At 41.9% G+C, this 24232-nt stretch overlaps 3 protein-coding genes across 3 annotated transcripts; 1 reads left to right on the forward strand and 2 right to left on the reverse strand.

Moving 5' to 3' along the window:
* Positions 1 to 135: 135 nt before the first annotated feature.
* On the reverse strand, positions 136 to 5310 carry hspa8 (heat shock protein 8). The gene is made up of 9 exons (XM_088278999.1): positions 5145 to 5310; positions 3534 to 3751; positions 2980 to 3185; positions 2750 to 2902; positions 2114 to 2669; positions 1768 to 1970; positions 1013 to 1211; positions 695 to 927; positions 136 to 581 (listed from the first exon to the last, which is right to left on the reverse strand). The coding sequence occupies exons 2-9, from the start codon at positions 3736 to 3738 to the stop codon at positions 384 to 386; spliced, it is 1953 nt and encodes a 650-aa protein (XP_088135125.1). The 5' UTR covers positions 3739 to 3751; positions 5145 to 5310; the 3' UTR covers positions 136 to 383.
* A 1926-nt stretch (positions 5311 to 7236) lies between these two features.
* Positions 7237 to 13484, forward strand: vps11 (VPS11 core subunit of CORVET and HOPS complexes). The gene is made up of 16 exons (XM_088279514.1): positions 7237 to 7553; positions 7961 to 8109; positions 8197 to 8332; positions 8452 to 8615; positions 8727 to 8962; positions 9675 to 9867; positions 10031 to 10182; positions 10391 to 10577; positions 10682 to 10825; positions 10985 to 11185; positions 11298 to 11459; positions 11643 to 11776; positions 12161 to 12363; positions 12435 to 12606; positions 12835 to 13057; positions 13127 to 13484. The coding sequence occupies exons 1-16, from the start codon at positions 7412 to 7414 to the stop codon at positions 13289 to 13291; spliced, it is 2763 nt and encodes a 920-aa protein (XP_088135640.1). The 5' UTR covers positions 7237 to 7411; the 3' UTR covers positions 13292 to 13484.
* Positions 13485 to 13965: 481 nt separating this feature from the next.
* Positions 13966 to 23365, reverse strand: rabep1 (rabaptin, RAB GTPase binding effector protein 1). The gene is made up of 18 exons (XM_088279515.1): positions 23195 to 23365; positions 22157 to 22285; positions 21633 to 21836; positions 21312 to 21472; positions 21026 to 21145; positions 20404 to 20539; positions 19677 to 19855; positions 19486 to 19596; positions 18956 to 19402; positions 18235 to 18339; positions 18037 to 18153; positions 17797 to 17895; positions 17589 to 17729; positions 17269 to 17458; positions 16662 to 16717; positions 16473 to 16571; positions 15967 to 16083; positions 13966 to 15740 (listed from the first exon to the last, which is right to left on the reverse strand). Exons 1-18 carry the CDS (start codon positions 23238 to 23240, stop codon positions 15639 to 15641), a joined length of 2559 nt encoding a protein of 852 aa, XP_088135641.1. The 5' UTR covers positions 23241 to 23365; the 3' UTR covers positions 13966 to 15638.
* Positions 23366 to 24232: the final 867 nt, after the last annotated feature.

The raw sequence follows: 24232 nt of genomic DNA on the forward strand, positions 1-24232 counted from the left end.
TTAGCACACTCAGTTGGCGCATTTGTGATCCTGATCATCACACATTTTAAAATCAGCACGTGACAAATCAATGTGTGGACAGCACCTGAAAAGAAAAACTTTTGCAGGTTTCAAAAAAATAACCAAGAAGACAGGTTTTGATGGGGAAAAAAAGGGACTAACAGGTTTTATTGTCAAAGAAATTACAACATTCTCAATGTACTTCAACCATCAGCAGAACGTGTCCCTTTCAACTAGTCAATCCAGTTGCAAATGGAAAAAAAAAACCTGAACCCCATTTTTTTCCTCTTCACAATATAATGACACTCTTTAGCATTATCGAAGTGCTACAAGAGGGCTACCTTCTTAGATGCAGGACTAGTTAGCTTGTGAGTTATTCATGCTTAGTCAACTTCCTCTATGGTTGGGCCAGAGGATCCACCACCAGGAGCAGCCCCACCAGCACCAGGGAATCCACCAGGCATGCCTTCTGGCATACCACCTGGCATGCCTCCGGCACTCTGGTACAGCTTTGTGATGATAGGGTTGCACACTTTCTCCAGTTCCTTCTGCTGGTGTTCGTATTCATCCCTCTCAGCAGTCTAACGGGAAAATAAAAACATTAAAAACTGTTATCCCATAACTGGTCCCGTCAAAAAAAAAAAAAAAAAAAAAAAAAAAAAAGAACTTCTACCATTAAAGTTTTATCACATACCTGGTTCTTGTCAAGCCAGCTGATGACCTCATTGCATTTGTCCAAGATGTTTTTCTTGTCATCGTCGCTAATTTTGCCTGAAAGCTTTTCGTCCTCCACTGTTGATTTCATGTTGAACGCATAAGATTCCAAGCCATTCTTAGCAGACACCTTGTCACGTTGAACATCATCCTCCTCTTTGTACTTCTCAGCTTCCCGGACCATTCGCTCAATATCGTCTTTACTGAGACGTCCTAAAATTACCAAAATTAAGTTATTCAACCCTGTGTTTACAATTCAGATTTCTGATGATCAAATATCTTGAAATTAATACTATACCCTTGTCATTGGTGATGGTGATCTTGTTCTCCTTGCCAGTGCTCTTGTCAGCTGCAGAGACGTTCATGATGCCGTTTGCATCAATATCAAACGTCACTTCAATCTGGGGAACTCCACGAGGTGCTGGAGGAATGCCGGTCAACTCAAACTTGCCCAGCAAGTTATTGTCCTTGGTCATGGCACGCTCACCTTCATATACCTGTTGGAAGCAGCATTTAACATTTAAACTACGCAAGTGGAGAATATTCTTAGCCCAGCCAAATTAAACATTATGCACATTTAATGTTCTAATTCTAGGTTGACATGCGGTTATTTAATGCAGTTTGCGCATTTGCCAATGTTGATTGTTTCATTTACCGCTTGAAAAGTACATAGAAAAGGGTGCCGGACCTGTAAATGTATTTCTAGCTTTTGGTCTTTCAACCTCTGGTGAAATATTGCCAATGGCTGTGGGGTCTGGCCTAAGATTTCTCCCAAGATCAGCTGGACCCCTTCACATTATTTATATTTATTACAATATAACCCTGAAGTGTAAATATGATCATTGTAGAGCGTCTGATTTAAAAATATATATAAGATAAGATGTCCTTAATTAGTCCCACAATGGGGAAATTTGAGCATAACTAGCTTCTCCTGCTCTGTGCGAGAAAGAATTGTCACACTGAGGGATACATGCTAGTTTTAATAACATTAGAAATGCCATAAAAAGGGAATACATTTTATACACAAATTGTAAAAGAATTGTATACACTGACCTGAATGAGCACACCAGGCTGGTTATCAGAGTAAGTGGTGAATGTCTGAGTCTGCTTTGTTGGAATGGTGGTGTTACGCTTGATCAAGACAGTCATGACACCACCCGCTGTTTCAATACCCAGGGACAAAGGCGTAACATCCAGAAGTAGCAGGTCCTGGACATTCTCTGACTTGTCACCAGACAGGATAGCAGCCTGGACAGCTGGAAGATAAAAGCAGCCATGGAACAAAACTTCCCAAAAATGACATTCAAAAATGCTTAGCAGACTTCACCAAGAGTGAAATGCAGGATTTCTGAAGGTCGGAAAATGGGTTCCGTGAGGCTGTCTGGGTTAAGACACTTACCAGCCCCGTAGGCAACGGCTTCATCTGGGTTGATGCTCTTGTTCAGCTCTTTGCCATTAAAGAAATCTTGCAGCAGCTTTTGGATCTTAGGGATGCGAGTGGAGCCACCAACCAAGACAATGTCATGAATTAGCCCCTTGTCCATCTTGGCATCACGCAGTGACTTCTCCACTGGGTCCAAGGTGCCACGGAAGAGGTCAGCGTTGAGTTCTTCAAAGCGAGCTCTGGTGATGGAGGTGTAGAAATCGACTCCCTCATACAGGGAGTCAATTTCGATGCTTGCCTGCGTGCTGGAAGACAAGGTGCGCTTTGCCCTCTCGCATGCTGTGCGCAGACGACGCACGGCGCGCTTGTTGTCACTGATGTCCTTCTTGTACTTGCGCTTGAACTCCGCAATGAAGTGGTTGACCATGCGGTTGTCAAAATCTTCTCCACCAAGATGGGTATCGCCAGCGGTGGACTTAACCTCAAAGATTCCATCTTCAATAGTCAAAATTGACACGTCAAAGGTGCCGCCGCCAAGATCAAAGATTAGCACATTCCTCTCGGCACCAACCTGAAATTTTAACATTTTATGATTTAGTCTGTTAGAACACCAAGACAGTAGTAATATAACATTGTAAATTTGTAACTTACTTTTTTGTCCAAGCCATAGGCGATAGCAGCTGCAGTTGGTTCATTAATGATACGCAAAACATTGAGACCAGAGATTGTTCCTGCATCCTTTGTGGCCTGACGCTGGGAATCGTTGAAGTAGGCGGGTACTGTAATTACAGCATTGTTGACTGACTGCAAACAAAACAAAAATTAGTCCATTTATAATCAAGTTTACACACGTACACATGTGCACCTCATTATAAACTTACTTTTCCAAGATAAGCTTCAGCAATCTCCTTCATCTTAGTCAGCACCATTGAGGAGATCTCCTCAGGGTAGAAAGACTTTGTCTCTCCCTTGTACTCAACTTGAACCTTGGGGCGAGTGTTGTCATCAACCACAATAAATGGCCAGTGTTTCATATCGGACTGCACGACTGAGTCGTCAAACCTGCGACCAATTAGTCGCTTGGCATCTGTAGAAACAAAACGGATTAATAATTTAAAAAAAAGGGCCATATTTGCCATATTTTTTTTTTATTAAATGCTCACATTAATGGGATGTCTCACAAAAACTCCATTAACATAAAAAAATAAATACAAATGGACAACGAAATTAACTAAATTCGATCTTTTAGATCGGGCTCAAAAAAAAAAATAAAAAAACATTTTGAAATGCATACTTTTCAGCCATATAGCCCAAATTCTGAAAAAATAACTTCTCATGAAAGAGGTTTTTTTCCCCCTCCGTTATCACCCTACTCTACAAAAGACTGTATAAAACATTCAGGGGAAAGTGCAAGGACACAGTATATGTTACTTACCAAAGACTGTATTGGTGGGGTTCATTGCAACCTGATTCTTGGCTGCATCGCCTATCAGCCTCTCGGAGTCTGTGAAGGCCACATAACTAGGTGTTGTCCTGTTGCCTTGGTCATTGGCAATGATTTCAACTTTTCCATGCTGGAATACACCAACACAGGAGTAGGTGGTCCCCAAATCAATACCAACAGCTGGTCCTTTAGACATGTTTGCTTTTTCTCTGGGGAAAAAAATGGAAATAAAGTTCAGCTTCAAGAGAATATTTTAATTGACAGTGATAAGGGTTGAACGATTTATTGTTTGGGGACCAAAAACATAATCTTAGACAACGCAATTTCAAGAAGGCCAAAGTTGTGTCATCTTTTTAAAGGGTTCTTGTCTCACAAATAAAATAGAAATTGCAGTAAATGCCAGAAACACCATAATACATTTGTTTCTAAAACTTGTTCAGCCCTAGTAGTGATGCAAAAAGAGTGGGTGGCAAACTTTTTTTCTGACCCAAACGCTACTTTGCAAGCAGGCAACTTAAATATGTATATACAATTATATAAATATCATAATTGTGATTAATCCCATTTTGCATGTACATTTGTGTGGCTTGTAACAGGTATTTACTTACTATATTGGAATTAATGCAAAATGACCAATTATTAAATATATTTTAATTCAAAGACTGTTCTAACAATTTTCTTTGATCCTTGAATATGACCCAGGAGCCCAGTACAGTTAATATGGTACGGTATTTGGCTTTGCAAAAATGTGCAAGTTATTTTTCAAGTAAATAAAACAGAATTAAAATATTTAACTGCTGGCAGAAATTTAAAATTATATAGACACACACAAACAAATGCTTAAACCTGACCAATCATGTAAAAGAACCATTGTTAAACTCGTAAGAGGTACTGATCTTTGTTGCGTGACTTCTTTAAGCAAATGAGAAATTCGGCAGCAGTTATTTTTCCCCCACTGAAAGAATTCTGGGCAAGCCGGAAAAAAAACAAACTAAGTGAAAAAAAGAAACGTGAGATCCTCAATGCGGCTCGTCAAGTGACCATTTTTTAAGCCATTCGGCGGCGGTTCCAAACATCGTGTAGAACAAAATGGTGACCACCGCGCTCGCTAATGTTCTACAAGTCGACGGTGAATGTGCACTGATTTAAAAAAAATAAAACTCAACCATACATCTACCTTGAAAATATTTCTAATTATTCATCACATTCTTGAACTCGACGAGCTTTAGCGGTTCGCAGTCTTTGTCTCAACGGAACAGCAGGATGCAAGTGAACCGTTAGCTTGCCTCGAGGGGAGAGCGCTCGCCAACATGTCGGATCCTCCTCCGCCCCCACCCGTCCATCCATCCATTAATCTCAAGTCATTAGCTAAAGCCGAGGCGAACACCGTTTGTTGACGCACAAACGAGAAAACAACTCTTTGAAATAATTTTGACGGACCTTGTGTAATGTCAATGTGTAAGCGTCATTCATGACACATTACGGTTTAGAGAGAAGTCTGCAAATTAATAATACGGTATTTAGTGTCTTTTCAAGCACACATTTTCCGCCCACCACAAATATTTTTTTTAAAAAGAACAAACAAAACGACGTTTGACTAACCAAAGCAGCGAGTTCCTGAATAAGGCGAGGGGGTCGTAGGGGAGGCCCGGGCTTAGGATGGCTTGTCCTTGGTGGTGAAGCAGGAAAGGGAAGTACAGCAAAACTGTCCGTTATTTATTGCAGCCAAAGCGTCCAATCACATGCAACGTAGCAAATGCGTATCCAACGTACAGCCAATGGCCAGTCTTTTGACGCGACACCGAAAGTGACCGTTTCCTATGTGACGTATGTGTTTCGCAAACTAACGTGATAACCGCGTGGCTTTAAACAATAGTAAGCAATTTCGAGAACATTCTCTACCGGCAAATGCGACAAAACGGAACAAACCAATGTTAAGGTGTTACGTTCTAGACAAATCATATGACTCGAATCACTAAATTACAACTGCCTCAACATACACAATAAATGAACAGAATCGTGAAATCATGATCATATTTATGATAAAAGTTTATTAATTACATATATATTAGGGCTGTCAAAGCTAAACTATTGACTATAGAGACTTATTTAAATTTTATAACACACTAAAAATAATTAACTCAGTTGACTCATTTGTGATTACTTCCTGTAGCAGCTGACCTCTGCACACTTTGCAGTCCAACTTAAAGGAGAGTTAATGTTGCAAAGACGGACTTTTTGTTTTACTTTAAAAAAAATGCCTGACTGCTCATTGGAGAAATCCAAAATAATTTGCACTCTTTGCAAGCCAAATACCATATCAGTTGTACGTCTTTGGTGTATCGTTCAACTGATTTTCCTATATTTTACAGGCTATTAGAACAGTCTGAGTAGAAATACGTTTATATTTTTTCCACATTCATTCCAAGATTTTACTCAAGTAAATATCGGTCCCAAGCATCATAAAATATTGTCATTGAAAAACACGATTAATTATGATTAATTATGCAAAGTTTTGCGATTAATTTGTTGAAAATAATTATTCACGTTCATGTCATATTAGATCTATCCCATTGTTATATTTTAGGTGAGTTTTTATCCAATTAGAATTCAGCTAGCTTTGTTGCCTCGCAGATTTCATGGTACGCCTTCAGAATCGACAGTGCGGAGATTTCGGATGTCTGTTCTTTGTGCGTCAATGAGATATTAGAGTTAATGGACTGTTGCGTTAGCCAATCAGATCACAAGTTGGTTACAGAGCCTTCTCGCAGGCCTTACTTTTAAGGAGTGAATCCGTTCTGTGATTCAATACTCACTTAGGACTGGGCGCCGCTATGGCGTATTTCCTGACGACCATTCGAAAATATAAATATATTTTTGCTCTTTTAACCCACAATGGCCAAAGGAGGTAAAAGTGTGGATTTGATCGCAGATATACTTGCAAGGCCATTTCCAAGACGGACCTTTCAAGACTTACTAGTGTGTAAGTAAGACTTCACTGAAGGCCCACGTGTGAAATGCACGACCCGCCACGGTTTTCCAGCCATGGGATTTTTTTTAAAAGGAGGACACGATCCAAGATGGCCCATTTCTCACCAACAAGCTCAGTTTATTTTTTGATCGGGAAATTGTAGGAAATAAGTGATGACTTCAAAAACGGAATATGGCCACCACCGCTCTTGCCATGTTTCAGGGAGTAATAAAAGGAACCGATTACCAACTCCATTTGAAATCATTGTACTTTCATTGCTTATAACGTCCAAAAATGGTAAGCAGTTGGCACCAAAATTCATGTGGACATCCCTGCTTATGACCATTTCAACATATCAAAAGGATGATCATATATAATACGTATCTTTCAATTCCCCAAGTAAATTTGACATTGTTGTTTTAAAATGACTAAGCATTTTGTTCTAGTTGAGCTGCCGTACTTCAAGACCTTCTCCGCATGCGCCGCTGAACGCAGGAGCCTCAAATAGTGTCAAATAATGGAGCCTTATCTCCCATCAATGGGAAGGCTGAGTTCGGGTTTTTACTTGACTACTACATTACATAAGTTTCAATATAATTCTAAACAGAAAATTTGCCAAAAACAACCCGTGCCGCCACGCTCAATCGCACAGGGGCGTGAATCAATGACGTCACACGCACTGTCACAATTCTGCAATAAATGTGCGCTTTTAACCTGCGCTCTCGGAATCTGTCTGCATTTCTACTACGTAATACACTTCCATGAAGACAGTAGCGTGTAGTGTGGATATTGGGATTGGGCCCATACTACTAGATTGACCATACTTCCGGTTTACTCACGTGAAAGTGCGGTCACATGATGCACTGTTTTGTTGAACGTTAGCACGACCAATAACACGATGGCAGCATTCTTACAGTGGAGAAAGTTTGTATTTTTTGACAAAGATACGGTAAAGGATCCCCTGGATAATGGGAAACCCTTTATTCTTCCAAATGGTATATCGGCCTGCGACTCTGGACGTGGTCACATTGTTCTTGGAGATATCCTTCAGTAGTTAGCCCGCTCGGCTATTGTAATGCTAGGCTTGATTAAAGCTGCTGCAAAAATGAAACGTTTTTATGCATGTTCCACGATGCACCCTGTTATCGCTGACAAATCATGTTGACAAAGCCTCATCTATGTCATATCGTGTTAATTAGCTCATTCATGGTTATCCGATGACAATATCTGACGATGGTTTCACTTGTTATGGCATTCCTGCATGTTTTAGACGTTTCCCTCCTCCGACACACGTGATTCAAATGATCCGGATCATTATATGGCTCTTGCAGAGCTCGCTGATAAACTGATCATTTGAATCAGGTTGGTCTGTCTGTCTCTTGGCATGCCATTAACAAGCTTACTAGACCTGGACTGCATTTGTTTAGTTTTTCCTTAGCCATATTACATATGGGTGGAAACATCTGGCTTTTGATGCGCCTCTTGCAGCTGACAACCTTTCAGGCTTATAAATTACGAGTGACGCATATCTACCAACTGAAACAACACAGCATTCTTGTAACAGTGGGACAGGACGAACATGGAATAAACCCTCTTGTGAGTCCCATACTGTAGTCGAGTGAGGCCTTTACCGTGAGTATTATAGCCAGTGATGGACAACCACTAAATATAATTGTTTCTCAGGTAAAGGTCTGGAATTTGGACAAAAGAGACAGTGGAAGTCCCCTCTGCACAAGAATTTTCCCTGCAATTCCAGGCAACAAACCAACAGAAGTTTCTTGCCTGAGTGTACATGAGAACCTCAACTATATGGCCATTGGTATGTCGCGAATAAATCTATCCACGCATTACCTTTGCTGCTTTTTGGTGTTTCACTGAATATGTCACTCAGAGTTTCTTTGACACAGGCTAAAAGGTGTTTTGTGTGTCTCTTGACAGGCTTCACAGATGGCAGTGTGGTTCTGACCAAAGGTGACATAACCCGAGATCGTCACAGTAAAACACTGACTCTGCATGAGGGAACTATCCCAGTCACAGGCCTTGCCTTCCGTCAAGTTGCTAAAGTCACACATCTGTATGTTGCCACTCTTGAGAAAGTCCATGTAAGTCTGAAAATTGCCAAAGAGTTTTGTTGTGCTATTGTTTATCCACTTTAAAACACCATTTATGGCAATATTAATGTGAGTAATTTCAATATCATCATATCCCTTTAGTGCTACACCCTGACTGTCAAAGAGTATCCAAAAGTAGAGCTGGATACCCATGGGTGTGCTCTCCGCTGCTCATCACTCACAGATCCTTCACAGGATTCTCAGTTTATTGTGGCTGGTGATGAATGCGTCTATCTGTACCAGCCTGATGAACGTGGTCCCTGCTTTGCCTTCGATGGAACCAAGCTTTTGGCCCGCTGGCATCGTGGATATCTTTTCTTAGTTATTCGGAATACAAAGTAAGAACACTAACCATCAGTACACAAGTCACCCAACAATAAAGAATACAAATGGTAAACATGAAAGAAGAAAAATTAGTGCCATGATTAAGCCTCCTGAAAAGATTGTTTTTTTTATTCCAGGGGGGAAATTCTATTAAAAAGTAACACATCAGCTTATTATAGGGACATCCTAATCAAAATTTTTTGCACCAGAATCTGAGTCAGCTGATTTTTAGGATTGACCGATATCGAGTCCTAATCTGATACCACTGTATTAAGCAGAAAAAAGAGAGCATCCAAATTGTATGTATGTACATGTATGTATATGTACCATGGTGACCAGCAGCTGTTCTCAATGCCGCCGCTGATTGCTATGGAAATCTGCTGGTACCGTCCTAGCAACGCGGAAGATTTACATTGAAATGAATAGAGCCGTCAAACTGACTGTTGCGGTAGTTGAAGGAATAATGACTCGTAAATAATATTAAATTATGTATATTATAGTTTTTAATGCAATTGGAGACTGACTGTAAAAAAGATTAATAATTCATCAAAGGTTAAGCACCATCTACAAGGCGTATTTGGATTCTATTTATCTTTGTTGAGGGTTTTATTCTATTTTGGACGATATAGCTGGCATCTGTTTAATTTTTTTCCAGTTATGTTAAATGCCATTTTTTTCCACTTCCATGAAGGAAAAATCTATTTTAGTATGTAAATGTCTACACAGGACACGGTTTGGTAGCAGTCCATCAGATAAACAGCTTCTGACCATCTACGACTTGGACAACAAGTTCATTGCCTATAGTGCCTTATTCGATGATGTCATCGACGTGGTGGCTGAGTGGGGCTCCTTCTACGTTCTCACCAGAGATGGTAAAATGCACATTCTTCAGGAGAAGGACACACAGACCAAGCTGGAAGTAAGTCTAAATTCCTCAGGGTACATACTTTAAAACAAGACACAGTAATATCAGTGCTGGAGAAGTAATTCCATGAAATGATTGCGTCAACATTCTCATTTATTATTCGCCACACACGGTTTATTTTTGACTGTCAACATATTTTTTTTGTTTTTTTATATAGATGCTGTTTAAGAAGAATTTATTTGTGATGGCCATAAACTTGGCTAAAAGTCAGCACCTAGACAGTGACGGATTGTCAGAGATCTTCAGACAATATGGCGATCACCTCTATCTTAAGGGAGACCATGATGGTGCCATTCAGCAGTACATTCGGTAATTAAATTACACGTCACTCAGCTGGCTTGACTCAAGAAAAAGAAAAGGCTTTTCTCTTAGACAGGTTTAACCTCCAAAAAAATGCATGCTCCTCAAATTAGGTAACTTGTTCTTAAAATGAAGTCACTGATTAGCAAATTTTTTAATTTTCATTGTTTCTCTTGAAAGGTAGACATTAAACATTTTTTTTTTAATGTTTCCACAGCACAATTGGAAAGCTAGAGCCATCTTATGTTATTAGAAAATTTCTGGATGCACAGCGGATCCATAACCTGACGGCTTATCTGCAAGCATTGCACAGGCAGTCACTGGCCAATGCGGACCACACCACACTGCTGCTCAACTGTTATACAAAGCTGAAGGACAGTTTGAAGCTGGAAGAGTTTATTAAGGTGACTGGAAGTGATGAGAAATAAGGAAAATAAAGTCTCAATCGACAGAAATTGAGAACTTGTACTCCATCTTTATCCTATTTGTATTCCTATGTCCTGTATAGAGCAGTGAAAGCGAGGTTCACTTTGACGTTGAGATCGCCATTAAGGTTCTTCGACAGGCCGGCTACCACAGCCACGCTGTTTTCTTGGCAGAAAAGCACATGCACCATGAGTGGTATTTAAAGATTCAACTGGAAGATCTCAAGGTAAATGACCAAAAATCAGAATAAAATGCAAGATCCTGTGATGAAATTCTGTTTGTGTATGAAGATTTTTGTGTTAAATCACCTTTTAGCTGTCGCTATACATCCCTTGTGTATGTATAAATTGTTCAATTATCATATTGTTTTCTTCCCAAAATCCAGAACTATGAGGAAGGGTTGCGCTACATTGGCCGCCTACCTTTTGAACAAGCTGAAAGCAACATGAAGCGTTACGGCAAGACATTAATTCATCATATTCCTGAAGGGACCACAATGCTTCTGAAGGGCTTATGCACCAACTACCACCCAAGTGGGGATACGGCTGAAATTGACAGCCACTTGGAAAGGAACCTCTTCAACAAGGTTGGTGTCTTTCTTTTCTTACTATTATTCTTTCAATGTTGTGTTTTTTTTTCTTTCATTGGGATCTGAGGCCCGCCAACAATTTTGTCCTCTTTATGTATTTGGGTTTCAGGCCAACTCTGAGGAATTCATTCCAGTTTTTGCGAACAATCCCCGGGAGCTCAAAGCCTACCTTGAGCACATGATTGAGGTGGATCCCAATTCTTCTCAAGGTGTTTATGACACATTGCTGGAACTCCGATTGCAAGATTGGGCACATGAACAGGATCCTGAGGTCAGAGCAACACAACTAAAGTTATGAAACATTTATTGTGTTAAAAATCCCACGTATGCAATATTTACAAGGAAAGGTTTGTTGCGGAGAAATGTGCTTTATTGATTAAAAAAAAATCAATTTTATTTGGAATTTAGTTGATAATTACCTTGTTTTCATTTTAATACCATTAACTGTTTGCAGAGAAAAAGGATTTTACAGGGTGAAGCCTTGTCACTCCTCAGGAGTGACAATACTGTGTTTGATAAGGCCCTGGTCCTCTGTCAGATGCACAATTTTAAAGAGGGTGTCCTTTACTTGTACGAGAAGGGCAAACTGTAAGTAAAAGTCTGCACACACATGCATGCTATTCATTTTGCTAAACAAATGTTACCCCTAACTTCCCATGTGTAAGCGGACCCCCACACACACTCCCTGAGCATTTGTTCAACCACTGTGAGCAAAATCAGACATGCAAGTAGTTGCAAATCCAGTATCATACCTCTCAAAAACCAGAGATCTGTTAAAATAATCAAACCAACTATCCAGCTGGGATATAATAATTAATTGAAAATGTATTTAAAAATCAATTTAACTCATTCACGACCAGCCTAGTAAAAAAAAAAAAAAGGATTTTGACGTATTTATCCGTCAATGGTATTGAATGAGTTAAACTGCACTGCGAATGTAAAAATATTAAATAGAATCAATATCCCCTACAGGTACCAACAGATTATGCACTACCACATGCAGAATGAGGTGTACGATAAAGTGGTTGAAGCTTGTAAACGTTATGGGGACCAGGAAGGTTGCTTGTGGGAACAAGCCTTGGGCTACTTTGCCAGAAAAGAAGAAGACTGCAAGGCCTACATCAGTGAAGTCTTGGGTCACATTGACCAAAATAATCTGATGCCTCCTTTACTTGGTAATATTCAAAATGTTTTAAGTTTTTCCCCTGAACAAAAAATGTCGAGCTTTTTATCTGTGTGGTTGTAGTCGTGCAGACGCTGGCACACAACTCGACAGCAACCCTATCTGTTATCAAAGACTACCTAATCAACAAGTTGCAGAGAGAGAGCCAACAGATTGAGGATGACGAACGTAAAATACGGCAATATCGCGAAGAAACTGCTCATCTACGCTCTGAGATCCAGGAGCTCAAGACAAGGTGGGTTAATTTGAGTTTATTTTAGCTTCACTTTAGTGGTAACCGCAGAGATTGTCCACAATCAATTCCGTCGATTTGGTGGGATTTCAGTACAGCTTTAGAAGTAAAGAAATTATTACAATGTACTTTTCCGCTACCTCCACTCAAGCTACACCGGGGGTGCTTCGAGCGGAAAAGAGAAGGGACTGTCAGAAATTTACAAACTGTAACCCAACAATATTCCCACAGTGCCAAAATATTCCAGAAGACCAAGTGTAACATGTGCAACAGTCCCCTGGAGCTGCCGTCCGTTCATTTCCTGTGCAGCCACTCCTTTCACCAACACTGCTTCGAAAGTTATGCTGACAACGAGGCTGAGTGCCCAACGTGTGCGCCAGAAAACCGCAAAGTGATGGACATGCTACGTGCACAGGACCAGAAGCGTGATCTGCATGACCGCTTCAATCGACAGGTAGGAGCATCTCTGAAATGAACTTCAGAAGTAATGTAATGTAAGCTTCTTTGTTCTTCTGCTTTTCAGTTACAGAGCTCTCACGATGGATTCTCTGTCGTGGCTGACTACTTTGGCCGAGGAGTTTTCAACAAACTCACTCTTCTTACGGACCCACCTGGCAGCAAACCAGTCGGAAATCTTGAAGTAAATTTGCAGAGAGATCTTCTCATCCGCACCAAGAGGAACTGCTAAAAAAACTAAATTGTGATTTAAATCATGTTCTGTGGTCAACTGTATTTATGTCCAGGTTTCATCTGCAATATTTCTCAACTATGTCTTGTTTGACCACAATTTTGCATCACTCCCTTCCACTTTTTGGTCGTTGTAAGGAACTTCCTCCCGTCCACTTGCCTGGTTTGTGATTCAATAAATACATTTAACTATGGAGTGTGTCAGAATTACAGATGGAATATTACAAAAAACAGGGTCATGGTTTTGAGCAACTGGCTTGCAAATATAAGTCTCAATCATAATTATATAATTTTCTGTATTGTGCATTACCAGTATTATGCAAACATAAATTAACAGTAGGGACCATGTTGCTGTTGTAATGCTTATTAGGTAACAGTGAATTGTATGCACCTTTCTGCTTTTCGTGTGTATGATGCAGCGCATCATCTTTTTTCCCTTAAGGGCTCCGCCTTTCTGATTGGCTGATTGGAATTCATTCATAGCCCCGCCTTCACTGTCTTTCTGAGAATGCCTCCACACTGGAATGCACCTACAACTCGAGCTATTTAATTAAAAAAATATTATACAACATAGACTTGACTTGTTACCATTACAACTCAAGTGTCTTTAAATTGTGAGTTTTCATTGATTTCAGGACACATGCCTCATTCACAGCACAGGCAACTGTATTCAAATCAGAGTTCCCCGTTTTGCTTTCTTTATTAAATCGACAGTAGAACATGGGTTGGTTGCACTCCCCCACAAAATAAAATAAAATAACAGCAGTTTCTGACCAAAAAGCATTCGTTTTGGTGACACTAGACTTTAAAACAACAAAAATAAAATTAAGACAGTGCAAAATAATCCTTTACAGCTATACAACTAAAATATGCGCAGTGGGCAACCCCGACTCGCTGCATGACTCAAATGGAGCTGAAGTGGCTTTTTTACATGCTGTATGCCATTCAGCCCTGCGTCATATTTTGTCACGATGGTGACACAAACTGTATAAAACATATGGATACATAGGCTGGCCTTGCCCAGCCGTGGTGCCTAAACTTGTCCAAGCTTCAAACGTGGTGCCTCATAATCAACATGACAAGCAGAAATTTACTCCGGAATCTAAAGTGATTAATTGCCGCCATCTACAGGCATGTGTGTCTCATTACAGTTTTCTTTTTTATGAGCTTTGAACTTCACAGACAAGCAGACCCTCATCTGCGTTTGCTCGTTGAAAAACACACTTGGCGATTAAATTTGGCTGTGGCACGGAACACTTGGGTTCACATGACTTCCTACGTGTTGTAAAATGCAAACAATTTGGGATGGATTTCCACTTTGGAGGTCCACTTTTTTCCACAAAGACACTTTGTGTACTCACCTGCACACATGGGGTAGGGCGGGAGTGAAATTTGAAGAATAAAACTCACGTCGTCTTGAGTTTCTTCACTGTATTTGTACATATTGGGGAACAAAAAACAGCAAGACACGGACGGCAGCGTTGCCTTTTGGACTGGATTCTTGTGCAACAATTTCTTTCATTCCTTCATTGCATGTCTTTGTTGTAGGGGTGTAAAACGGGGGGTTCTCAAACTTTCGGGGTTAGAGGCACAGACTTTTTGCCGACAAAACTTAATTGTCACGTGCCACTAAACGTTGAGAGGAAAAAGTCGCAATGTTACGTTCAAACTGGTGGTGATTGAAGAGGGGAAAAAAAGATTTAATGTTACGAGAATAGTCCATTTTTTTTTTTGCCAAGAAAGAAGTATCACAAGAGCATAAGTATTTTGTTGGATTTGTTTCACTTGAAATGATTGATTATCATTGTATTCTAATTATTTTGGATAGCCCTGAGGGCTGGACCCCAGTTTGAGAACCCCCGGTATAAAAAAAAAAAAAACATCACCGAAGAGATGAGACTACCAACACATGGGATGAAAAATAAAGGACCAATCTGCTGAGGGGGAAAAAAAAAAAGCATCCAAGTTGTTAACTCGTGAGAGGAATAAAAGTGCTTCAATACCACAGTAAAGCTTTTTTTTTTCTCTCGGGGTTGTTGTTTAAAGCTAAATCAGACTTCTGTTTTTAAATGGAATTAATCGAGTCTTATCTACAGTAAGAGCGAGACATCCACAGGCAAGATGGGACTTCCCCACCCTCATCCATCGGTGTGCACGTTTGCAATGTCTGGAGTAGTGTTCTTTCTTCATCACCACTCAATGTACAAAAGAAGGCCGCCTCCGCTCCTTCCTACCTGCCTTTGCTTCTTCCGTGACGCTAATGAGGAGGAGGAGGAGGAGGATCGATTGTGTTCGAGGGATGCAGAAAGAAAGAAGGGAAGGAGGCACTTTTCGCCGCAGGCGGGCTATCATGTATCCGGAAGCTGGTTGATGTCAGTCAAGTTGGTGTCGTTGAGAATGAGTCTGATTCGTTCTAAAGAGTCCGCCTGTCGTATTCGCTCCAGCTGCACCTGACGACACACGGGCAGAAGACTAGAGGATGGAATTTGGCTAGAAAATGATGAACAGCTCAAGCGGCAATGAAAATCAATTGTTGAAATACAAGATGTGAGATGGTTGGAGCAAGATCGAATGCAAAAAATAAATAAATACAAAAAAAGTGGGCGGACCAATCATTCAAAATTCTAAATATTTGGCGTATAGTAAAAACATGACATAAGTGTAACTTAATGTTACCTGAAGCGTCTGCGAAAGCTTGACAAAGTCCTTCTGGACCTGCTCGCTGACATCCAGCTCCGTTTGCAAGCGCTGGGCTCTGTCTTTCTCTTCAAACACTTGACTCTCTAACGCACTCTAAAGCACGCGCACAAACACGCACACACAAACGCAGCACAAGCTTGACGTTAACCTCGACATTCACGCAGACAAAAGGCGAGAGCCTGACAGAATGCTGCTCGGCCTCCAAATCTAAACGACACAGGTGGGCACTTGACCGTTTCTTTCCCCCGCCCTCGACCTTCCGGCCTTATTCATAAAAACTGTCGAGCCCATTCCGGGCCCCCTCTTGTAATGGTACGTCCCGGTAGCAGATTCAGCAAAGGAAGTGATGATTGCTGTGCATCCGGCGATAAATGAGAGTGCCATGTAGGCTGCTAAACCTTGATTATGAAAGCACAATATATAGCTGTGGCGCGGAACTAAACAAGAGCGCGTGTTATGCATGTTTGTGTTCTGGAAAGAACCTTGGCTGTGTGGATCTCTCTGAGCTGCTGCTCCAGGCTGATCCTCAAGGCTTGGATGCTTTCCAGCGTCTCCGTCTTCTGCGACAACCTGCTCTGCAACTACATGCACAAACGTATAGGATGGGATAAAGGCTCAGGCGGCTTTCCATACTCCAAGCAATCAAAGAGCGAGTGGACGACAAACCTAACCTGCTCTTTCTCTGCCTTTATCCGCTCCAGATCCGTCTTCAAATTGGAGAAGGAAGCTGTTGGGGAAGAGACAGCATGGACAGGATCAGGGGCATATAACAAAAAAGGCCGGCATAGTGAACAACTGGTTAGCACGATGGCCTCACAGTGCAGAGGTTGTGAGTTTAATTCTGGCTCCGGCCTTCCTGTGTGGAGTTTGCATGTTCTCCCCGTGCCTGCGTGGGTTTCCTCCGGGTACTCCAGTTTCCTCCCACATTCCAAAAACATGCATGGCATGTTGATAGAATACTCTGAATTGCCCCTAGGTGTGAGTGTGAGCGCGGATGGTTGTTCGTCTATGTGTGCCCTGCAATTGGCTGGCAACCAGTTCAGGGTGTACCCCAATTACAGCCCAAAGACAGCTGGGACTGGCTGCAGCACGACCCTCGTGAGGAGAAGAGGAACAGATAATGGATGGATGGCTACATTAAAAAAAAAAAACAACTCATGACTCATCTTGGTATCAACACGCGAGAGTGATTCATCCACGAATAAAGCCATGTTGCTTCCACTAAAGTGTGAGTTCGAAGAAAACGTGTGAGGGAGGACGGCAGGTGGCGAGTCTCACCAATCTCCTCCTTGCAGCCTTCGATCTCCATCTGCAGCGTGTCCTCCAGGTTCTCCTTGAGGCACTGCTCAGCTTGGATCTGCTCCTTGAGGAAGAGGATCTCCGCCTTCAACTTCTCCTCCATGTGCTCGGCTGACGTCCGCAGCGGCACCGTGTCCTCACGGAGTTTCAGCACCATGGCTTGGAGTTCCTGAGCCCAACGCAACATACAAAAAAAAAATGGCTCAACTTTCATGTCTCAAATATACAATTCTCCGTTTCATATTCTAAATCCATCCATCATCCAAGCCATAATCACTTAATAGATGGAAAGCGCGTACTTGCACAGTGTCGGGCATGGTGAAGCCATCTTGCTGCAGCAGCTCCGAGTGGAGACGGTGTTTTCCTTGCAGGCTCTCGTTGTCCCGCTGGAGTCGGCTCAGCTCGTCGGCCACTTGCTCGCGTGACCGCACCAGCGCAGCCTCAAAACCAAATCGAGACATTAGGAAGGGCACACCCTCTCGGATCCATGCCTTGCCCGACGCTCACCATCTGTTCTTGCGTGTTCCTCTTGGCTTCGTTGAACGCCTCCTGAAGCGTGGCCAGCAGCGTTTCCGACTCCTGCACTCGTTGGATGAGGGTGGACACCTGACGGATAAAAAAAACAAGGCAAATTGTTGGACTCGATTCTAGAATTGGAAAAATTCACAACTATTGTTATAAAAATGCTGTGGTCAACTGCAATCAAGTCTGAAAAACAAAACAAAAAAAACCAAAACATTCATTTACTTTTGCAGCGGTTTCCTCGTTCGCCATCTTGACGGAATCTTCCAGACTTTGCTTCTCGGCCATGCTCCTCTCCAGGTGATCATTGGCCTGTCGCAACATCGCTTGCAGTTTCTTCACCTGCGTAGCGAGCCGGAACGCTTCCCCGTCAACAAACTGGCAGAAACATCCGCAAAACACAACCATGGGAAAAGGGCAGACCTGATCTCGAGTGTCGGCTTCCTGGCCCTGGATGGACTGCAGCTGCTTCTCGTAGTTGGAGCACATGTCGCATCGGCGGCCCAGCTTCCTGCCCGCGTTCTTCACCTGAGGTGGCAAATAAAACCCACATAAGTTACACCAATACAAGAGCTCCATCTAATGCAGTAAGAAGCAGAAATATATAGTAAATGGAAAGCATTGGAAAAAAATTAAAATGTGCCTTTGCTTGGAAGTGCCTCAATTAGGTTATGCCCATACTATTTTTTTATTTACATATTTTTACATTTTACATAAAATGCATATTTCATAAAAAAAAAACATTTATAAAAATGGAATGATTATTCCTGTTTGTTACTCTAAAAATAAGAAATGAAAAAAATAAAGTCCCCTCGTCGAATGAGAGTCTTGGAAAAAAGGCCAAGTAGTCCCTGCATTTGAGTATAAGAATGCCCGCCCCACTTGCCTTTTGAGGAAATTGTGCATGGCAAATTCTGCCTAGCAACAAGTGACATCACCAAGAAAATGATTATGTATTATCTACATATTCGCAGTTCACTATTGCTGAATTAGCCTGAAGTGCTTTATTCTGATGGGGAGGAGCTTAAATTTAGGCTGGGTTGTTAGCGGAACTTGCAGCGTGTCTTTGATGCAAGTCCATGTCGTGCATTTTTTTCTAAAATTATTTGTAAACCAGTTGCCACATTTTTTGAGATCGCCGTACCTCCTGTTGCAGCAGGTTCCATTCGCTGTCGCTGACCAGCCGGTAGCCAGCAGGGGGTAAGTAGGCGGTGTCGGGGGCATGCGAGATGCTGGACAGCAGCGACGCCGTCTCCTCCTGCTCGGGCGTCATTGCTTTAATGGCCTTCTCCTGATCTTTGGTGAGCAGGAAGTGGCTGGCCGTCAGCTTGATGGAGCTGACGGACCATGCGTCTCCGAAGCCGGCGTCCGTCGCGCCGCAGTCGGCCCCCACCAGGGGCCCGAATTCCGACTCGTCCAAGTGGCCTGCCGATTTGGCTTTGTGGTTCAAGCCCTGCGTTGCCGACAGGGAGGAGCCTAGGCTGTCCGTGGACTGCACCCGCCGCAGGTTCTCCTTCTCAGTTGGGCCACCCAGTACCAAGTCGGCATCCAGGGAATGCATGGAGCCGTGGCCGCTGTGGTTGGTCGGCGGCTGGGGAGGACAAAGCCAAATATGAAGACAATACAATACATCCTGAAGGCACGTTCAACTGCGACGTTACGTAACGGCCGTACCTCCTCGACGCTCAGCCCCAGGAAGATATCTTCCAAAGGCTCTGTGTTGTCTGCGTCATCTTCCTCGTGCAGATCCTTCACTTGGCTCAACCTCTCCTTCTCGTCGTCCTCCTGGAAAGCGCAAGAAAAACGCGCCATGTTCAGTGTGTCCAAAAATGTATTTTAACATTCTCCATTCAGTGACTATTGACCTGGTCTTTCTTCTTGATCTCCTCCACCTGCCGCAGCTGCTCAGAGGAGAGCACGCTCTCGATCCTCTGCATGTCCCTCATGAGGAGGCGCTGAGACTCGAGGAACTGGTCGTTGGCTCGCTGCCACGTGTGCTTGAGCTGGTTGTGCTGCTGCCGCTCCAGCTCCAGCTTGTGGCACACTAAACGCAAACAGCGGACACAAAAAATACATCTATAAACAAAAATGAAGGGTGAGACAATTACTTGCTTGATTTTATTTTTCGCTGACTTTATCCCTGTAAAGTTAAGATATTGTTCTTGTAATATTAGGACAATTTCTATAAAATTAAGATGAATTTTTCTTGTGTGTCTATGAGTGCTAATATTGGAGATTTTGGATGCTGGATTTTGGATCGATAAAATCCGATACTGGTTAGTTGGCTGATATGGGACCATAATCCAATACAAATATCGGATCGGGCCGCCTCTAATTTCTATTGAATCGCTCCACTGTCTAAATGCCGCCGACACACTAGACCACATTTCCGTGAACTCGACGTCTGGAGTGACGTCGTCTCTTTTGCACATGCGACTAACTTTGGATATGCAATATTTTCACACACCAGACAGACCAAGGTTGCATTTATAATGTAAAGTGAATGCTTACACAAAACCCTTTTTCACATGATGGCCCCATTTCTGGGCAGTGTAAAGTACAGTATCTTATTTTTTGGGGGGGGGCAATTACCTTCGTGTAGTTCCCGGCGTAGTTTCTCGGCATCCTCCTGCAAGACGGACTTCTGCGTGTTGAGCACGGCAACGTACATCTCCAGGTCGGTGCGACACGACTTCTCCGCCTCCAGAACGTGATTGAGCTCCTTCACCTTTTTTTTTTTTTAATTCAACAAAGTATTAAAAAAAAAAAATCGAACTGAAAAATAGCAGGTCAAATGAAGACTTTTTTTTTCCCGTGGTTACATGACTTTATGGCTGTGGAACCCAAAATTTCCCCTCATATTACAACTTAATAAATATTTTTATTTTTTTTCCTCCAAGAAATTCTCGAAACAATACATTTTTGGTAACTACGCAACAACCAAATTTCACAAGAAAAAAAAAAATCACAAGATTGTGAGTAACTTAATTCTTGTCAAAGTACAAAGTGTTTTTGTACTATTACAAATGTTACCTTAATTACATGACGTTTTACATCAAGTAAAAAAGGGAAAAAAAAAGAAAAAAAAAAAGACATTTTTCCACGTTTGCGTTAAAAAAAAAAACTAACGTGAGCAATCTTAAAATAGATTTCCACACAAACTTGCACTTTAACTCTCGTACGATGACAATTTTTGGATTGTAAAAAGGTTCACCTTGGACGCCTCGAGTTCCTTGATCCTGTCCTCGGCCGTGGTCAGCTTGGCTTTGAGCGTGCCGATCTCCTGCTCCATTGGCATCACCACCGAGCGGAGCTTCTCCGCATCCTCCTGAGCCTTTAAAACCAGTTTGGATCAAGCAAGTGCAGCAAGTACATTTCATTTATAGCTCACTTGTCTGCAGGTTTCGCTTTACAAAATGCTAAGTGCAATAAAAAAAAAAAAGCTTTTGGGAGATGAAGATATTGACTGCGGTTCTGATCAAGGTCAGCACAACCCGTACCTTTTTCATGTCATCCTCCAGGCTTTTCTCTTCCTGGCCCTCGTTAAGCCGCCGCCTGAGGTCTCCCACCTCCCTCTCCATGGCCTCACGGTACTGGCCCCACTGGGCTCGCTCTTGCTCCAGACGCTGGTGGAACTGGACCTCGTACTCGCAAACCGTTTCTGAGGCAGGACGACACATGGATCATTATACATAACTTCCAACTGGGAGTGAGTAACAGCTTGAAGCAAGCTTGCTTGGCATCGTATTGGCAGAACGATGCGAGGGTAAGTCTTCTTTTCGTTCTATTGTAGTGTAGGAGAAGGAAAACAGTGGGTGTACCCTTCATGATGGCCTGCAGCGAGGCCACCTCCTCCTGCCACTGGCCGCGGACTTGGTCTATGGCCTCCTGTTTGGTGTTCTCCGACACGGTGGCTACCGCCTTGATGGTCTCGATTTCAGAGCGGGCCTCGGACAGCTCGGCTTGCACGGAGCTTAGCTCGGCCTGGGCCGATTCCAGGGCCGATGTTTGCCTCTTCAGATCCTCTGGATGATATGGAAAAAAAAAAATCTAATTAGTCAATTCATTTTTTTTCTATTTTACAAAATAAAAATTCAAGCTTTAAATAGTTGTCAAGGAATAAAGAAATCTATCCATGTATTTATCTATATATATCTCCTTTCGTTATTATGATGAGAATATTCATCCGATTGTGGCAGCTTTGTTGATTGGTCCAATTCAGAGAAAGGTTGTGGTGGTTGGATAAATTGGCATTTTTGCGTGTGCATAAATCTCGTCAATTGTCGCGACTGCGACATTGTGAATTCCTGGGCAGATGGGAATTATTAGTGGGGTGTCCTCTTACCCTCTTTGGCCAAATAGAGTTCTTTGAACTTGGCTCTTTTATGGTTAAACTCGGCCTCCAGCTGCTGCTTGACTTTGCCAAATTCGATCCTCTCCTGCTCCAGAGCCTCCATTCGCTGCTGGAGCTCATCTGAAAGCACAAAATGACAGCTTTTACAAAGATTAGACATTACTTTAGAATGTAGATGATTTGTTTATTTATATAATCATTTTTAATAATAGTCCCTATACATCGTAAATGAAAGGAACCGTTATTTTGAAATGGTTTGGATTGGCGGGGGAAAAAGCGGAAAGAATTCATTGTGGAAAGACACGGGGAATATTGAATTACACAGACAAAATAGTGCACAAGTGAATGTTGGAATGGTCTGAGAGGAGATCAATGTGTCACCTATTTCTTAATTGGGAACGTTATTGTGAAAATTTGGGAACATGATAACATGTTCCCCAAATCTTCCAAATGCCCAGAATACTTTGAAGTAGGAATGTCTGGAATCGGTGCAGAAACGTGACGTAAATATGCAAAACGTGTGTACCGCTTTGAGAACGTTATCACGCGAAACGTGGACTAATTGGAAAGGTGCCAATTTAGGGAACGTGACTATTGACGTAAAATTGATAACACGATGTTTGAGGGTGCACAATAACGTGTGTGTTATCATCAATAACAATAATGAGGCGCTGAAGCCCTGCTCTTCGCCCCATTATGACACTTAGCACACATGCTACGTTTAGCCACACCAGCTAGCTCAAATCAACATATATTAACGCGGCACGAAATGCTAGCACATGCAATTTATTAACAATATCAATACACGTGCAGAACATGGGTTAATCATGAGTGACACAGATTCTGTGTGTACGTGTGCGTGTGTGCGTGTGTGCGTGTGACACGTAGCCCCGGGGGGTGGGGGGGTTGTTGTTTAGGTGTGTGTAGGGATGATGCTAACGAGCTAATGTTGTCAAACGATGCCGAGGCCGCTAAACTTCCGCACACTAATACGCCATAAAACGTCGCGATGCACACGAGACACGTTACCGTCATGCTGGGACGACGGAGGGGCTCCCGCGGCCTGCTCGGCCATGGTTCGGTGAGGGGGAGGGGGGCCGTGACGATGAGGAAGGGGATCCGAGCTAGGAGTGTCCCACAAGCCAGGCTAACAACATGACAGCCACCGTCAGGCAAGCGAACGGAATACACGCCACGTCCGCTTGAAGCTTCAAAGTAAAAAGAAGGTGAGCTTAGCCGTATTGTGTGCAATTAGATGACGTAATAAAATACTTTAAACATTTAAAAAAATAGCGTCGTAAACCTTTCACCTAAACTGCTCTTCTTTTTTTTCTTTTTGCTAAAATAAGCGGCTTGGATAATGGATAAAGGGAAATGGGGCTGTTTAAGCAAACTTTTTGGGAGTTCCGACTTTTCCTTTCAAAATAAGTGTTAAGATGAGAGCGAAATTTGGGGGGGGTTTTAAATTTGACGCGTTAAATTTTATTTATTTGTATTTATTTTATTTTTGAAAGTATACAGGGACAGTGCATATTAATCAAACAGTTTCCCGTAAATATGCCAGATTATAGCCAATGGCTATTGAATTGATTTACAATCTTCTGTATAAAAATGTACATTTCATTTTTTTAAACAGCATTTTAGTATCTTGAAAATAACGCATTTTTATATTTTGAATTATTGTATTTATTTTAATTGAATGTGTTTTCATTTAAATATTATTTACAATATTTCATCTTATTTTACGTTCTTCTTTTTTATTACAATATTAATTTGATTAGTTTTTACTTGATTTTGAATTTTTGTTTTCGGCATTTTGAAAATAATATAAATTATTTTTTTTTTTATATAAAACGTAACTGTATTAGTTTTTAATTAAATGTACTTATCATTTAAATGCAATAATTGTCTAGCTCTGTTTTCTGGTCCAATGACACAAATATATTGCAGTAGCTGATGTGTCATCATCAAAAGGAAGCTGATGGAGAGCTGCACACTGAAGAGGATGCAGATAGAGAGAACCATATCCTCACATGTTGTCGTAGATATGTGGACTTGTGTACATGT

This window comes from Idiotropiscis lumnitzeri, chromosome 17 (assembly GCF_059441095.1).
Source record: "Idiotropiscis lumnitzeri isolate Australia: NSW breed Sydney's pygmy pipehorse chromosome 17, RoL_Ilum_1.0, whole genome shotgun sequence".
NCBI lineage: Eukaryota > Metazoa > Chordata > Actinopteri > Syngnathiformes > Syngnathidae > Idiotropiscis > Idiotropiscis lumnitzeri.

Excerpts from the sequence above, each read along its gene's own strand:
- hspa8 (XM_088278999.1), bottom strand. The coding sequence starts at position 3,738 with ATGTCTAAAGGACCAGCTGTTGGTATTGATTTGGGGACCACCTACTCC. Across the intron at positions 3,186-3,533 it reads CCCCACCAATACAGTCTTTG|ATGCCAAGCGACTAATTGGT; the intron begins GTAAGTAACATA and ends TTGTTTCTACAG. Across the intron at positions 582-694 it reads GCTGGCTTGACAAGAACCAG|ACTGCTGAGAGGGATGAATA; the intron begins GTATGTGATAAA and ends TTTTCCCGTTAG.
- vps11 (XM_088279514.1), top strand. The coding sequence starts at position 7,412 with ATGGCAGCATTCTTACAGTGGAGAAAGTTTGTATTTTTTGACAAAGAT. Across the intron at positions 8,110-8,196 it reads AACATGGAATAAACCCTCTT|GTAAAGGTCTGGAATTTGGA; the intron begins GTGAGTCCCATA and ends ATTGTTTCTCAG. Across the intron at positions 10,826-10,984 it reads TTCAACTGGAAGATCTCAAG|AACTATGAGGAAGGGTTGCG; the intron begins GTAAATGACCAA and ends CCCAAAATCCAG.
- rabep1 (XM_088279515.1), bottom strand. The coding sequence starts at position 23,240 with ATGGCCGAGCAGGCCGCGGGAGCCCCTCCGTCGTCCCAGCATGACG. Across the intron at positions 21,837-22,156 it reads ACTCTATTTGGCCAAAGAGG|AGGATCTGAAGAGGCAAACA; the intron begins GTAAGAGGACAC and ends CATATCATCCAG. Across the intron at positions 19,597-19,676 it reads AGATCAAGAAGAAAGACCAG|GAGGACGACGAGAAGGAGAG; the intron begins GTCAATAGTCAC and ends TGCGCTTTCCAG.